The sequence below is a fragment of the Geospiza fortis genome, unplaced genomic scaffold (assembly GCF_000277835.1).
Source record: "Geospiza fortis unplaced genomic scaffold, GeoFor_1.0 scaffold112, whole genome shotgun sequence".
Classification (NCBI taxonomy): domain Eukaryota; kingdom Metazoa; phylum Chordata; class Aves; order Passeriformes; family Thraupidae; genus Geospiza; species Geospiza fortis.
The window spans coordinates 22,704,667-22,721,559 of record NW_005054298.1 but is presented as its reverse complement, the minus strand read 5'-3'; the positions used below and the strand labels follow the sequence as shown (position 1 = coordinate 22,721,559).

General features: G+C 38.2%; 1 protein-coding gene across 1 annotated transcript in view; it reads right to left on the bottom strand.

The window, feature by feature from the left end:
• The window catches only part of NBEAL1 (neurobeachin like 1), a 79,626-nt gene that overhangs the window by 39,827 nt on the left and 22,906 nt on the right, over positions 1–16,893 (bottom strand). The window contains 10 exon segments of the mRNA XM_031055958.1: positions 835–1,138; positions 2,285–2,404; positions 2,961–3,093; positions 3,727–4,307; positions 4,409–4,507; positions 6,016–6,099; positions 10,954–11,060; positions 12,284–12,590; positions 14,118–14,203; positions 16,292–16,374. Of these exon segments, the coding sequence (XP_030911818.1) occupies positions 835–1,138; positions 2,285–2,404; positions 2,961–3,093; positions 3,727–4,307; positions 4,409–4,507; positions 6,016–6,099; positions 10,954–11,060; positions 12,284–12,590; positions 14,118–14,203; positions 16,292–16,374 (1,904 nt within the window).

Genomic DNA, 16,893 nt, shown 5'->3' with positions numbered 1-16,893 from the left:
CAAATGTTATACTACCAAACTTGTTGGAAGAACAAATGGGACAGTTTGAACTGTATCTATTTCAGACATGCTTTGAAGTAGAGATTCTATGACTTAAATAATTTATTTCAGAGGATATGCTTAAAAAGGAACACATCCTACGTGAAATGCTAAACTGCACAAAGAAGTGGTTTTTATACCTTCAAGAAGCTGTCATGTTTGCCTGTACAAACACCTATCTCATATTTGTCACTAAACTGTCATCAAGCCTAAATGCCCAGAAAATTAGTAACCTTCAAGATATTAGCAATAAAAAATATTTCCTTTAAATGATGCAAGTGTTTTAAGGCCAACCTGTAACAATCTTGAGTCATTTTGCAACTTAATACCTTTCACACTTTGAACTGTACAACATAGCTTTCAGACTATTTTCTTCAAAATGACCACTTAATTATTGATTCTTATGGAAAAATCCTCAAGCATAAATCACCTTTAAGTAGCCTAACAAATAAGGGCAATACTTTTAGAGTCTCAACTGTAAACACATTTGGGCAAAGGGTAGCAAAAATTCAGAAATTCACAAGCGAAATTATTAGCTAACGTTTTAATTTTGCAGATCTGCTCATATGATAAACAGATGAGCTTATGCAAATATAACATTTAAAAATCAAACTTCATAACATACTTATTAAATGTTAAGTTCATTTGCTTTAAAGCCCTCTCACTTAGGTCAGCTCTACAGTTCTTCTGTATTGTAAGTTCTTCATTATGTGTCTGTGTAGAGCAAAGCTTAGTGGGGTCTTGCTCATAACTCATTCCTTTTACTTTGCTAAAACCAGAACAATCACCACTTACCTGCTAAATATAATGCTTTCACCTGAGAAGGCTGCAGTGCTTCATGAAAGATAATAACTGATCCAAGTTGGCCCTCCAAAGATGTTGGACACCCCCATTCACTGTCCTGAGTCCCTGCTGAGATCATTTTGGTGATGAACTCTGGTTTTCCAAGCACCCCACCCCAAGCTCCTGGAGCGAGAATGCCCCCAAGCGACGTCCGGTGGGGCATGACTGGGGAGGAAAAAGGGGGATCTGGTATCTGAGAGGGAGGAGGAGTTGTTGTTCTTTGACCAGCTGAACCAATGCAGCAAGAAGTAAAAGACTGGAGAATCATACATGGAAGAAAGAAAACAAAACACACACTGTAAATCTATGCTTGAATCTGAAGACTGCATCTAGCAAATTTGAACTAAATAAATGAGACCCCAAGCAACAAGTTCTGCCAAGCAATCCATCACAGTAGGCCAAAAACCAGAGCATTTACTTCTCATAATAGGAGAGAACACCCTTTTCCCAACTAAGAGCAATCTGGTTACCTCAAGCACTGCATGACCTCTGGCAGCAGCACAGCAGGAAGGACAGCTCCTGATACCCCTCTGTAAACACTCCTCTTCTGGATTATATTCCAAAATACTAGCCCAGCATATCTGCTACTGCACACTTCTCAGATCAGTTAGTCCACTCAAACAGATGCTCTCATGGTAAAATTACTTGCCCTACTTCTAGCTACCTTGAGATTTATAATGTTTATTCTACAGATGGGCCAAAAAACAGAGTTTTATCTTGAAATGAAAACTACACTTACTCTCATTTTTAAGTTTTCTATTGATTTTACCATTACAGCATCCAATTTTACTGTTTTGTCAACATACTTAACAAATATCAAAACAGAACTTAGAAAAGAGGGAAGAATGTTGGGTGTTATAGCCCAGTTTAATATAAATTCGTTTCCCAAAAGGAATGAAAAATGCTTACAGAAGAAATTAAACATGACATACACTCATCTTGATGGCTAGTGTATTGCTAAATGTGTATACACCCAAAATGGTTAGATTAACTGCATGTAAAGTGCTTATTCAGTTACTAAAGCAATAAGGAATAGCACATTAAGGAAACATTCAAAAAACCCTAGTAAAAATACATGAAAATAACAGGGAATATTCCCCATTGAGTACTGTTACATCAATCCTACTGGTAGAGCTGCCACTTATTATGATGTCATCATAAATTATGTCAATATGCTCAGGCAATTATTTTGAGGAAAACCCCAGTATTTAATCAATGTCACCTGGTAGACTCCTTTGTTTTTAAACAGAGATGACTCAACAAGCATTACTTAGTGGTTAGTCACACTCCAAAAGGATAATTCTGGACAGTATCCATGGCTGAACATTACTAGCAGCATTCTGAAGACTCATTGTGGTATGAGAGCTTATCCTACCAGGCAATGGCTCAGAAGGGAACTTACTTCATTCATAGCAGGGAATCGAAGTGGGGCAGAGATCTTCTGCTGTCCATTGACATAGATATACACGAGGCTCTGACCAAAGGGCCTCTTTCCAGGCACATGGACAATAGTTATGTTGTGCTGGTTAAGCAATAAAAAATAATTAAGTCATTATTAAGAGCAGTGAACTACTATATGAAACTATTTAACTTTACTAAGCTGGTGAGGAAAGCATTTAAGTAAATAAACCCAAAGCATCAACAAAAATATAACTAGAACACCTGCTGATTCTATTTCAAAGTAGTAAATGTAATGTTTACATATAAACAGGTTTTGGAAGAGAAAGATACAGCTCTTTCATAGTAATGCACATCAGTTCTTAAGTATAGGAATAGAAAAGGGTAATGCAGAAACAGCACCACAGCCATCTATGCCAGTTTTAATTTAATATAAAAACCCATAATGGTGTAACAAGCTTAATCAACAAAAATGCCTAACACACATGCATAAGTTAGCTCAATCAATAACTAATCTATGTGAAAATTGCTTGCATTATTTGAGATTAAAACTGCTCTTATGCAATGAATTACTGCAATATTATAAAACAGACTATTTGTTAAATGATCGAGAAAACAATTTTGATTTCTGAGCTAACAATACAATCCTAAACAAAGTGTTTGTTAGTATCAAATCTTACCCAGAGAGAGTCAAAAAAACAATGGTCAGGCAGCATCACTGTTGCATACTCCCTCTTTGTGCACACTGCAACCACCAATACCCCCGAGCACGTAATAAAGGCTTCAAACCCCATACCACTGCCTGTAAAAAAACTACAAAAGACACACAATCAAGGACTTGCTTCATCAAAACTACCACCTAACAATACACTCAATTAAGAAGAAAATATACTCACATTGTTTGGTGGTGGTGCAGTATTTACTATGTGATTGTTACTTCTCTTATTAAAAAAAAAGACCAAAAAGACATTTTGTTTGCTTCTACTAGTACCTAAAAAGTTAAATTATATCAAGAAGCATTCATGTCGATATGCACTATTTAAGCACCATGAAGGTGCCTTCTCACTTGTGCCCTTATACAAATCCAGAGTTCATTACCTTTACAACAAACTGTGTGAAAGCTTGTTCCGGTTTTGGGTGGGAGGTTGGAGGGATTGGGTTTTGGTTTTTAATGTTGTTTTGTTTAAGCAATGAACATTCCCATAATTTGGAGTTATGGATGTTGAAACTGTAGATGACAAGATATTACAACAGAGAAACTACACTAAAGCTCTGTAACAGAACTCGGCTGTGGCCACAGATGAAAGCTCTCCCTTTTCTAGACCAAGCATTAAGTATTGCCTTCGATGAAGATAAGCAGAAGCAGAGAAGCAGCACATGTCATGGGGTACCAAGTGCCACAGGGCACAGATGGCCCTCACCAGTAGGCTGTAGCAGTAACTGTACCTGTAGAGCTGCTTCCTCTTGCCGCTTTTGCCCATGGTGCCAGGCTCCACCCGGTCCTGGTCGAGGCAGAGCCAGGCGTTGAAGGAGAAGGCGGAGCCCGGCCACCTGTGGATGGCGGGCAGGGCGATGCCGGCCATGCTGTGGTGCAGGTTGAAGTACTGCAGGGCGCTGGCCAGGCCCTGCTTGCGCGCCATGGCCAGCAGCGCGCGCATCACCGGCACCACGTATGGGTGCGCGCCCCGCGGCTCTTCCGGCCGCAGCAGCTGCACCAGCTGCAGCAGCTCTTCTGAGCCCATGGACTGGCTCCCCAAGGAGCCCAGCAGGGCAATCAGGTTCTCTGCACAGGTGCAGTGGAGCACCGAGTGGGAATTGAGGGTCTCGATGATACGGATGACCATGTTTGCATTGACGCACGTGGCACGGCTCTGCCTGTCAATACAGCAGATTCGCCTCAACCAATTGGAGATGAAAATCTGCAGCTCGTGTGATTCTAGCTCTGGAAGCCACTGGATGAGCAGCAATAAGGGCTGGACATTACTAATGCCTAGTATCCCAACAGCCATGTGGTCACCTTCAACAGCCTGAAAAACAGCAGGGAACTCAGACACGAAACACAATAAGATGGGGCCAGAAGTACTGTTGAAAGATGAAAGATTTCTGCTTCAAAGCAAGCACAGCTCACCATATTCATGAGTTCCTCCAGCAATTCCCGTGATGGCTGACCCAGTGATTTCAGTACCTCATATATGTGTGCATACCCAATCCTCTCCTTGAAGACCTCCTGAGGATAAAAATTCCCATCTCACTAACAAGTAAAATGGACAAAACCTGCTTGGCTACTGCAGCAGGTTGACAAGCAACTTTTAATTTTAATTTAGACAGTTTAACGCAATATTAGACACATAATAATTAGAATGTCGTAATTACAGGTTAGAAATCTATTTTTGATAACCTGTTCATTCTACTGTCTCTAGAATGCTGCAGATGAGAAGCATTTCACTGTAGCACACAGACATATAACAGTTCAAAGTTGTATTTTATTAATTATCTATAAAAGAATATGCCAACTACTTTGGCATAATCCAAACGTCAATAATATCACAATGAATAAATAGCTTAATTTTTCATCTTTTTAGTGCAAACTATAGCTTGAAATGTTTACATTGAAACACAGGAGTATTCAAATATTACTCTTTCAGTAAAAGACTTTCCTAGAACAGATTAAAAACCACCTGTCCCAAAAACTTTAAAAAAATTAGAGAAGCGTTCCACAGAAATCTCCTAAAAACTAACTGATATTACAAGGAAAAAAAATCAACCAGCAAAGTTCAAATGGTAGCATCCATTTATGGTTCAATTATTAAATAGCCAACCCATCATATGGAATGGATACTCTTCTCCTGGTTCTAGTTTGTGTTGAAATGACTTTTTCAAAAATAATAAATCTTTCAGCAGAAGTGAGGTGATACCTTAGGTAAACATGAAAAGAAAAAATACACATGTTGCAGTAGAAGTACAATTGAAAACTCTGACTCTGTGAATCCCAGCTAGGCCCCATCTCCAACACACAACTCTTCCCAGGCTTTCAGAGTCAGTGGAGAAATAAACACTTGCAGTAATGCTCTGAAGGAGCATAACAGATCCTGCTGTCTCTCCCTTAGGCTGTACTGCAAGTAGCAAAAAAATAAATGATTCCCACTCCTTTATCCTCCACTGTGGAGTCACATCCCTTTACCTGTGCCAAGTCCAGGGAATCCTGAAGCCAAAGGCTGAATTTAATTAATTCAGCAACCCAGGAATAAATATACTATTTTTCCATGGGCTTAACTTCCAGTCAGAATCACAAACTAACCACAACCTATCCATTTACCAAATCACAAGAATAACTACCAAGGAAGGGCACAGGGCAATAGCATGACCACCATCTGGACAGCAATACTGTCTTGGCTTGGTTTAAAGCCTTATAAAACCGTAACACAAACAGCTGCCTGAAAATTCCTCTAAATATCCACTAAGTCTACCCCATATATCCATGAGACAAGTAACAATGTACTTTCTTTACAAAGGTTCCAACTGCCAGCACATTCAGATCTCCCAGTTTTGGTAGAAAGACAACTCAGTGTTCAGCCATTAGACACATATAAAGGGATAAGAAATGCTAATCAGCTATTCCTATCTGGCATGAATGTGTGAGCACAATCTGCTCATCTCCATTAGCAAGATCCATCAAGGTATAACTGGAAACAAGATGAAGAAGCTGCAAACAGCCCTGTGCATAGACACTGTTACCTTTGCAGCTGGAGACTTGTGCATTACTGCTGTGAGGGCTTGAATGGTTGATACTGCCAAGGAGTCCAGGTGTCCCTGAAACACCTGAAAAGAGCAGGTACAGAAGTCATATACAACCATGCAAAGACAGTTCAGCTCCAAAATCTGTGCTCTGCCCTCCTGCCAGGAGGGAAACCAAGAGTTTGGTAACATGCTTCAAAAATCATCTCCCCACCAGCCAAAATTTCAAACCCCACAGCCTACAAGGAGTTACATCACAATAGACAACTAACCACAGACTTCAAGAGGAGAGAAGCATTCGCAACACAAACTGCACCTCAAATATTCTGATGGACAAACAAGTTTTCCTCATGCGTCTAATGGACAACCTCAAGAGGGAGGGAGGAAAACAATTAGGAAATCTCTTGCAGTGTGTGTGCTGCTGGAAAATCAGCATTTGCAGTTCATATAAAGTGACTTATTCTCCATCCAAGGCCCTGCAAACCAATGCAGCACAGACACACCCCCAAAATCTAAGAGAAAAGCCATATCAGCACAGTTAGGTGGCTGCCTCACCCATAGCCTCACTGCATTGATTCAACACGTCTCTCTCCAATTTAAGTAACCTTTTGAGGTTTTTTTCTATAATTCTTGTTTATATTGATATTTCTATGATGGCTTTAAGAAAAAAATGTTGGAGCACTCTTTTGCATCCATCAGTAAATCTAATTATCAACACTGTGCAAACAAACATACTGTTCATCATCTCTGAAATATGATGTGCACCTCAGACATATTTTGAAAGTGAAATGTCAAGAATTAAGTGAAATGTCAAGATTATTAGATATTAAGAAACATTTACATATGGTTAGAACGTTGTGCTGTGTCCAAAAAAGCCCAAGCTATTAGTTAAAAATCACAGTTTATAAATAACCATCCCTTGTATTCAGCTTTTTTTTTTTTTTACATTTTCAATCAGAACAAATAATTCTACTATAAAATTTATACAAAAATTGGCATTTGTAACTTTCCACAGTATTTGGGAAAAGCGAAGCAACAGGCTATTCCTACCTCCCTGGTTCAGCCTGTCCATTGTTTTGTGAACATCTGTTTTTGATGACAAGCTAAGAACCAGGACACCAAACACAACCATTGAGATTCACAAACAAGGCCCCAGAATCCAAAACACCACAGTGCTGAGACAAAGAGCAAAAAAGAGGAAAAAGAGGGGAAAAAGAATCACCACCAGGTTGAGAAAATTAATTTGGATCTCATTCATGTGCTTCACCTTTTCCTTAAAAGAAGCATAGCTGATGCTCATTCTATTGCCAATATCTGCAGTTTGAAGCAGATGAATAAAACATAGGCTGAATTCAATCTGTTATTCAGAAAAATGATTTTCCAGAGAAAGGAAATGCTGATCTCTGCAGCATCAGAAGTTCATCTTGCTGCAGAAGGCTTAAGGAGGATGGTTAAGGTGAAGCACAGGAATCAATTTTCCTGTGATTGTGTCTTGACTTCAACTGAAGCAAAATACAGTTTAGGTAGGTACCTGGTCCTCATTCATTTCTGTCAGTAATTTGTTGGTAAGGTCTTTCTCACTCTTGTCTGCCACTTTATTGTTAGCATTTAAAAACAGCTGTTAGAAACAGAGACAAGAATAATGGAAATAATTGCATTAATCAGTTACCTGCAGCCAGATCTGTGGAGGCTGCCTTAGATTTGTATTTCACATACAAAAACAAAAAAGGGGGAAAAATACTGATGATTACATTGTATTTTTGCTAAAGAGTAATTACTTAAAAAAAAAAGAAAATATGTAATCACTGAGACAAAAAGAGAGATTTATTTGGAATTTGTACTCATCTCTGGCTTAGCAACTGTGATTTCATTCACAATATGCAACATGACAGAGTTCTAAGAAATTTTCTTGTAAGAAATAAAGACAAGAGTGGGGCATTTACAAGGAAATGGACACAAATGTTTCATCATTTCTCACTTATGTGTCAGCCTAGGTGAAAGCTGAAGATACCTAGACAATATTTTTATCTTCAAACAACACAGTAGCAGAATTTCTGGGGCACACAGTCTTTGGGACAGGAAGAAGGGCAAAATATCTCTGCCATCATTCTAAGAAGCAGACAGGTTGCAAATAGCTTTAAATCAAACATACACCTATACTGCATGATCAGCTAAGGAACTGCTCTGTGTTCAGTAGCTAAATTCCTAGTCAGTACTTGAATTTGACAGTTTCAAACTCACACAAATTCAAAATCAATTGCAATTTGTGTGCCAAATTTAGCTGTAATGTAACCAGAACTAAGATTTACCTCCTTCTGTTTTAAGATCTATTGAGATATTAAAAAAAAGCTCCGATCAAAATGTTTTAAAAGTTCCTTTTACAAAAATAAAAACACTTTCCTTCAGTGGGTAAAACCTAAGCATTTCTTTTCCCACACACATTTTGCTCCCTTATCTGCTAGCTTAGTCTCCCTGAAGAGGAACAACCTGAGAAATCAACTTCCCTAAATTAGGGCAAAACAAAGGACAACACTCAAGATATTACTTTGACTTACACAGGTGTGAAAGCACATGGTTAGAAACACTTTGAAAGGTACACCACAGTAAAGAGCACTTAACAATGCAGAGTAACTATACAATGTCTCAGAGGACTATAGCATTAGCAAGAATAACAACATCAAACAAAAGCAAATGGAGACAATGAAAAAAAGATGTCATCAAACTTCTGGTATGAGTTGCTTCATTTCTCATAAGGCATGTGAAAAGGAAAAATAGATTTCCTTTTACAATGTCTATATGGTTTTAATTTTACCATTTAAAAGCTGTTCAAAACCCGCATTTTTTTTCTTTTAATCAGACACTGTTAGAGATCATTGTGCTTTGCTCAAAGTTTGACCTCTGAGATAGTTAAACAAATGAGAAAAGACTCAGCACTGAGAGAGTCTTAAACAACTCTCAGTACAGAATAAGCACCTCCTGATACCTCTAAATTACAGTCCCTCTTTTTGGACATCACTGGCAAAAAGCAACATTAAGATCATCAAAACTTAACCTAGTAGTTTTGAAAAGCTTTTGTGTAGATCTCTAACCCTACAGCATAGTTAAGTAAAGACATTTTGCCTATGAGCCTTAAAACCAGCAAATATTAAAGGAAAAAAAAAGGATTTTCATCTTAGAAGACTGTAATACCGCAAATGACTAGGAAGCATGAGTAGAAATACAGCTTTGAACACCACAAGTTCTTTGGGATATCTACAGCAGAAATAGTGCTATGGATTTGCTTTACCCCTCCTTTCCATAGAAATTATTTGCATTTCAAGTTTGCAGAATATCCAATAGCTTCCTGAGTTTCAGGTATGTGTATGGACTGTCATGCTCTCTGCAGGGATGCAGAACATGCTTTCCACACACACCTTGCTTAGGAACCCAGTAGCAATTTCACAAAATAAGGAACAAAATCTAGAAGTAGGATCTCCACCTCCAGCTAATAAGGAGAAATCCTAATTCCAAAACTAACTCAATCTTTAATATTTGGCTTTGAAAAAGAATGGAGACACAGTATATTTGGAAGTACAAATATACTGCAACACCTGGCCTGCCTCTATCTCCCACTTCTCATCTGTGGGGGCATTTTGCCTGCGAAAGGCTAAAAAAGCACACTGTGTACTAAACTGGCAGCACTGATCTCTAAACAACACAGTGATATGTGAGTCTGTACCCCTGGAAAAAACCTTAAAAGAACATATCTTGTAACATACTGACAGGCAGAATGAAAATAGAACCAGCAACATGCAAGAAAAAATAGATCAGCTGTTCCCACTTTCTTAAATTCCACCACTTGTCTATGAGTGCAGGAACACAGCTGAGAGTCTCCATGAAGAGGTAAATATCACACTGCTGATGATCTTAGAAGAAACTAAAAAAGGAGTTTCTTATCAAGTACAAGGTTAGTACAAAACCAGGCAGATTCCCAAACACAGGAGAAGAATGGAAAGGTCAAACAATGTATTTTCAACAGGAGATAATAAAGGTACAGACTATTAAAAACATTTAAAGTCATTGGCATTCTGCCACTAATTATAATTACAATTAGGACATAATCCAAACACATTTATTTTTAATACATCATTGCACTGAAATACATTCTAATCCAAAATCTAAATGGATTAGAAACAAATTGCACAGTGTAGTTAGCATTAAATTATCTAACATCAGAAGAGCTCAAAACAGTTATGTCACTAACATATCACAGATCACAATAACGTATCACAAAAAGAAATAGTGCAGAGAGTCACATCATATCTGTGTTCTTTCACACAGGGAAAAATCAAATCAATGCAATCAGTAGAAGTTTGCAAATTATGACCATTTGCAGCTCAGATGAAAACCCTAGATCCTATGTAGAAAAGGAAAAATTGAGGAACATTTTTAACAGCTTGGGCTCATGTTTTATGTCAGCCACACACAGGACTCAAATATTTTGAAAGACTTAAAATGGGACACCAGAAAGATTTTTTTTAAATGGAAAAACATTCCTCTGAAATTAGAATTCAGATCTTCATCTGGCAGCAGTTAAGTGACTTCCTAATAATCCAGTGACAGAACATAAGAGAAACAAAACAAAATAACCAAACCCCACAACAAAAAGCCAAATAAAAAGGCAGGTGGGATTGATGTTTTTAATCAGACATACTGTCAGAGACCATTGTGCTTAGCTCAAAGTCTGACATCTGAGAGACTGTAATTGGTAGGAGAAGATTCAGCAGTGATTCAAAGATTGTAACAGATTTTAGAGACTGAGCAGGGTCTGTGAAGGTGTTTTGCTCAGGACTCAAAGTATTCATTGCTTTCACCACAAGACAGATGAGACACCTCCACTTCATTAGTAATAACACAAGGCAGGGCTTGTTAAAAATATGCTGATAAGGGAAAACTTACCTTGCAGTTCTGCAAGAGTCGAATGAGATGCTCAAAGCAGTTACTGTTAAGGAAAATTGCCTGCAGAACAGGCCTATCTGTGCAGTCTAACATGGCTGTGATGGTATCTATAAAATTAAAACAGAACTGGCATCAAAGACAAAACACACCCCAAATCCACCAAGCATTTTTTCCTGCACATTCCATAATACACATCAGGGAAAAATTATACAAATTGTATTATCTGCACTTTTGATCAAGAATCATATGCAGTTTAAGAAGAAATCACTAGGCCTAAAACTAAACATTTTGACACTATAAAGACTATCACAGACTAATATTATGGAGAAATTTCACCTAATGAATATCTTTGACTGCTTTGGGGCTCTGTTTAAAGTCATTTCCAATTGTGAGTGCATAAGTAGCATCAGCTCTTTTTTACAGCACATGAACACTTCTTTCCTCAACAAGCAATTACTCTGCATTCTACAGCAGCCTTATACTGCAAGCACTCTCCATGGCCATAGTACTATTCCTCAGTTTTCTTGGAAGTATGGGAAAAGTATGGGAAACACCTTTATTTCCCATGCTGAACATCAAAATGGAAAAAACTCAAAGCCCTGAATTCTAACCCAAAAACTTATACCCAACTCTTTCAGACTATTACTTCTGGCCAATGTTTACAGTAATGCTATTTGAAAATTAAACTATCACAAAACAACACCACATAGCTATTTTATTACAGAACAGTTTTATTCTGCAATTACTAAGGTTCTGGTAAGTTTTACTTCTTGCCTAGTAAAGTTTTTCTCTTTTAATGGAGACTTTCAGCCTATGAACTTTGACACTCTGGTTAAATGGCAGCAATCTGATATGGTTTCTTCTGTTTGTTTAATTACTAAATTGTGGAAGAGGTTTTACACCAACTTCTGTGAGCCAGAGAGAAGTTTGATAAGAGGATCCATGTTTACACCTGAAAGAATTTTCTACCAAGGTCATTGACATAGAAACAAAGAAAGAAAGAAGAATAAATAAGAGAAACCTGCAACTGCCTGTTCCAATAAGCACTCTGTTTGTCTTTCCTGACCAATGAATAAAGCACAAACTTATAAGCTTTGTAAGAATAAGTAAGTAAGTATAAACAGCATGCATGCTATAATGAAACCTGGTTTGAAGCCTCCTGAAAGTGGAGCATTGCTTTGTATTGTGACCCTCTCAACTATGACGATAAATGATCAGAACAAGAAATATCTGAGAAGAAATGTAAGAAATTTTTCAATTGCTTAGCCAAGTTAATATCTTTTGCTTCAGAGTTACTGTCAAGAAATACTGAAAGGAACTGTGTACTCACTGAGCATTTGGATCTGCAGTGCTATGAATCTGCTCTCCCACTGCCTGCATCGCCTTGGATTAGGTAAGGCTGAATGGTCTGAATTAAGCAACTTGAAATAGTTCTCCAATATTGTGCTTGTCTCCACCTGGCGCTGGTCAGAACTGCTGGTTAGGAGGATATGGACAACTTCTGTCAGGCACTTCAGAGTCAGCTCTGCCTTCCTGCTCACTTCCTCAGGGCTTCTGTCATCCCAGTTGTCACAGTCTGCTAAAACACGCATCAAGACTTCCATGGTGGCAGGAGACACTGCTTGAAGAGCATTCCTCTGAAACCCATTAAGGCAAAAAAAATATTAATAAAAATAAATTTAGAAGAAATTAATCCTCTTCAAACCAGTTGTGCCTACTTGAGTTATCTGAACCATGCAATATACATTATTCTATCTACTAATGCTGTCTAGTTGTCAAATAACTAAGAAACATTCTATTTGGATTATGCTGATGGCTACAGATGAAATGCATCTTGTTCACTTAAATAGGCTCTCTTTTTCAAAGGGAATGCTAATCTAGAAAAGGAAATACAATTTAAATACGTGTTATAACATTCTTATAAGGCAGACTTGATAAACTGCTAATTTGAGACAAACCTTCACCTGAGTTTTCATTTTAGATTATGAGATTCATGATACTTTAGAACACGTGGTAAGAACATAACCATTAGCAAATGTTTGCCTGGGCCCTGAATGCATTTTCCTCACCTTTCTTCCTGGGGGGCTGACTACCTAGGCTCAGGGACAGGAGCCTGGGCTTGTGGTGAGCTTAGAGAAGCCCTGTCAGGGATTCCTTGCCCTCTGTAGGGAGCTATATTGAAGTTTTGGCTTTCAACCTTTTACTTGTTTGATCTACACCGCAGCCATGGCCATGCCATGTCTTGAACCTGACCCATTGACTTGACCGCAGCTTGACCTCAGCCCTGCCTCATGGCTATGGATGGGGCTGGCAAGCATTGGCCTCTTGACTGGCTCTAGTTACCACCAGCAGAGCAGACCCTTACTCTGATGTGCTGATCAGACCTCCTGGCTTCACTTTAGGCTTTATCACTACACCCTTGTCTAGTGGGCTGGGCTGGGCCATCCTGGTTCCAGCCAGCACAGCTGCTCCTATCACTGGGTGCAGTGAGATTGCACCCTTTGCTGGTCAGGGAAGCTGCTGCTGGCCATCCTGCACTACACTTGCCTTCCATGATGGAGCAGAGCCGGGCTTTGCAGCTTCCTGGCAACCTTTAAATACACTCTCTTTGAGAGCACCAGAAGTAGCAGCTGCTTGTGACCAGACTAAGTAGGACTTTACAGAAGTCAGGTGAGAAAGTGGATGCTGGCTTTGCTGCTGCTGAATACTCTCATTTCCTCACATTCTTTCAAAGACTTAAAACAGCTTCCAAGGTGTAATGCCTTCCAAGCTGTAATGCCCCATGCCTCCTACTTAAAACAGCTTACTTTCAGCACTGGGAAGTAAGATAGATCAATTTCATGCACATGAACACAAAACTTCCACCTTTGCAGGTGGAAATTCCTAATCTAGTTATGCACACGTTTTTCTTTAAAATATTACAGTGAGTTCATATGAACATGTAGTTGTTCTAAACAGCAAAATTCTATGGTTACTTGAAATCGGGACCCAGCTTTTAGCATTTAGGTATTATTGCCCAGAATGATCCCAAAGTTGCTAAGACAAAATTAATTAATCATGGATAATAAATTCTTCTCATTTACAAGTTATGGAGTATTTAAAATCTTAAACAAAGAACAAGCATTTGGAGGTTTCAGCAGCTGAAAAGTTCAAAGTACCCTTACCTGACCACCAGCTACAATAGCTCCAAAGAGATGCAGCAGACAACATTTTAGGCTTTCCTTGAGATGTTCACTTTCTTGAAAGCATTCTGATTAAATAAAAAGGAGATTTTTCCAAAAAAAACCCCGTTAACAAATAATAAAAAAACCCTCCTCTATTCCCTGTTATCATACAAATTTTTAAAAAATCAACTGTATAATCTCCACTTTTTTTTATATAACTCAAACACAAACACACCAATTCCAGCATTATCAAAGCAACACAACATTATCACATTTATCAGGAATTCACAGGGCCACACCTTCAGTTTGCACAAACTTCCCATGCCAGCTGACAGAACTATAGACACACAACTTTTGCTCGATTTGTAATGTAAAAATGAGCCCATTTTGTCCACATTAATGAGAAAGAGAAGGGTATTCTAACACACAACCAGTTATCAAGCATGACAAAGTTCAGAGAAATTTTGGCATGAAAAGTCTGATGCCATATGCAGTGCAGGTAGCTCAAAAAAAAAGTCCCTGGGCTTGCTGACTTTAAAGCAGATTGTCAGAGAATCCTGTGCAGATCTGTAACCTTTCTAGCAGCAGTTTCTTTAATGAAAACTATCTTGCATCTCTTCTCTTGCCATATCTGATAGAAATTAGTCCCAGACAGCCTCAGCATCTCTTCTTAGCAACAGATATAACCTCGATATTGTTGTTATAGCAATAACTCTAGACCTAACACAGCAGCAAGAAACTACAAAGGATTATTTCTGGAAATGCCACTTATTGGTAAGTAAGATTTCTGACTATATACTGAATGTCTAAGCCTATTTTAAAAGAAGATTGCAGACCTATTTTTCCAATCTGTTCTCCAAACAGAACAAAGCTTACTGAGATGATCCCACTGTTAGTGAGCTAGTACCAGCGCTCCTTGACTTAGAGCCTCTGGATCTTTGTAGAACTTCAGACAAATTGAAAAGAGCAATATCTAGCAGATTGTGAATAAGTCATTAGGCTGAGTAGATTAAACCACCCCCCTCAAATTAGCCCTGGCATGGCAGGATACTTGAGGCACATGATCAGCAATTTCTTACTCTGTTCTTTCTGCCAGGTGGCCAACAAGCAGAAGAGCAGACTTTTAGCTCAGTCACATTATATTGTATTTAAGAGACAGAAGGGCAATGCACTGAATGGAGAGGAGAGAACCTACAGAAGATATTCCTCAGCAGCAGCCTTTAGAGTGGGTTTCCAGTGCTCTGGCATGTAGATAAGGGCATTTTACTGGCAGCAACAATTTGGTCTTTTTGGTAACTATCCTATTTCTATTTTTTGTACGCAGCAATGGAATTTCAAGGAACAGGAGCTGTGACTCAAACCTAGAAAAATCAAATTCATAAATGCTACCACTCCATGAATAGAATCTCTCTTTTTTTTTTTTAATTTTCAATTACAATTAAGTTAATGGATAGCTGCAAAAAGGACTGATTTCACTCCTTCACTGCCCTTCCCTCCAGCTTTTTCCTGCAGCTTCAATTCTGTAGGCACTAGCACTTTGGTATGCTAATCTGGCAAACTACCTGGACATCCCACATTCTTGAGATTTAAGTACAGAATATGGACATGTAAGTTCTTCTCTTCAACACAAACAATCTGTAATCATAAGAACACATGAATTCCAAAGTAGCCATCACAATATTTAATGACTTAACCGGAGAGAAAATTGTTTCCTAAACTCGAGGCCAAGGAGCATTTGCTAGTTGAATGGCACAGTTTCATTTTTTCTAGCTGTTAAATCATATTAAAGAGACAGAAGTGCATGAACACTCTCCTAAGATTATATTTTCATGAGAGTTATTAGTGCAGTTACTACAGGGATTGCATGTGCAATCACTGTGCACCACAATAAAAAGAAAGTTCACAGAACCAACCCTACTAAACCACGTTAGGCACTGAAATAAAGTCTAGAAATAAAGAAAAAGGCTTTCAAAGATGAGCACGAATGATAAAATAGTGATGCTAAGAGCAAAGAAGTAAAAAAAACAAACAAAGTAACCCACTACATTCAGTCTCAGAAAGCAAGTAAAGGACTTGAACATTATCAGGCATGCTTAGGAGAAAGTTACTTGGGCTCACTAAGTTCATTCCTCTACACAAAACTATTTTTTAACAGGCTGTTAAATAATACTTACGGTAAAAAAAAGGGACAAACTCAACAGTGAGGGAAGCTGGTTTATACTTCTGTCTGCTCCTTTCAACTGTACTAAGGAAACGTCTGCAATTACATTCAAAAACATACACCAAAGAAATTAGACATGATACCTTTGTCATATTATAAATTCACATTATAAGTAATAAATTAATAAGTAATAAACATAGTAGAAAATGCTGCCATAAATCAGGAGTTACCTTTTGCCTACAGGATGAAAAAGGATAATGAAGTAGCATTTCATCCTGAAGACATGAATCACAGCTAATCCCATATTCAGTCTGCATTTAAAAACACTTAACATTTTACAAAATTGTTTAGTCAAAAAAAATAAAATAAAAAACCCCAGCATTCTCTCATTTAGGCCATGCTTATTGTAACTAAGCCACCAGCTAGAATGCCAGACTTCTTGACCAAGCCATTCTAAATGGGCAGAAAACATTATTATGAGTTCATCAGGCTGGTGAGAACACACAATCAAATTAAAGGGATTTAATTCTACTGCTACACTTATAAACTTATTTTCAAAGATGTAAGTTATCTACACTGTGAACTTCAATAACTTCTTTTGCCCTAATTCAAGCA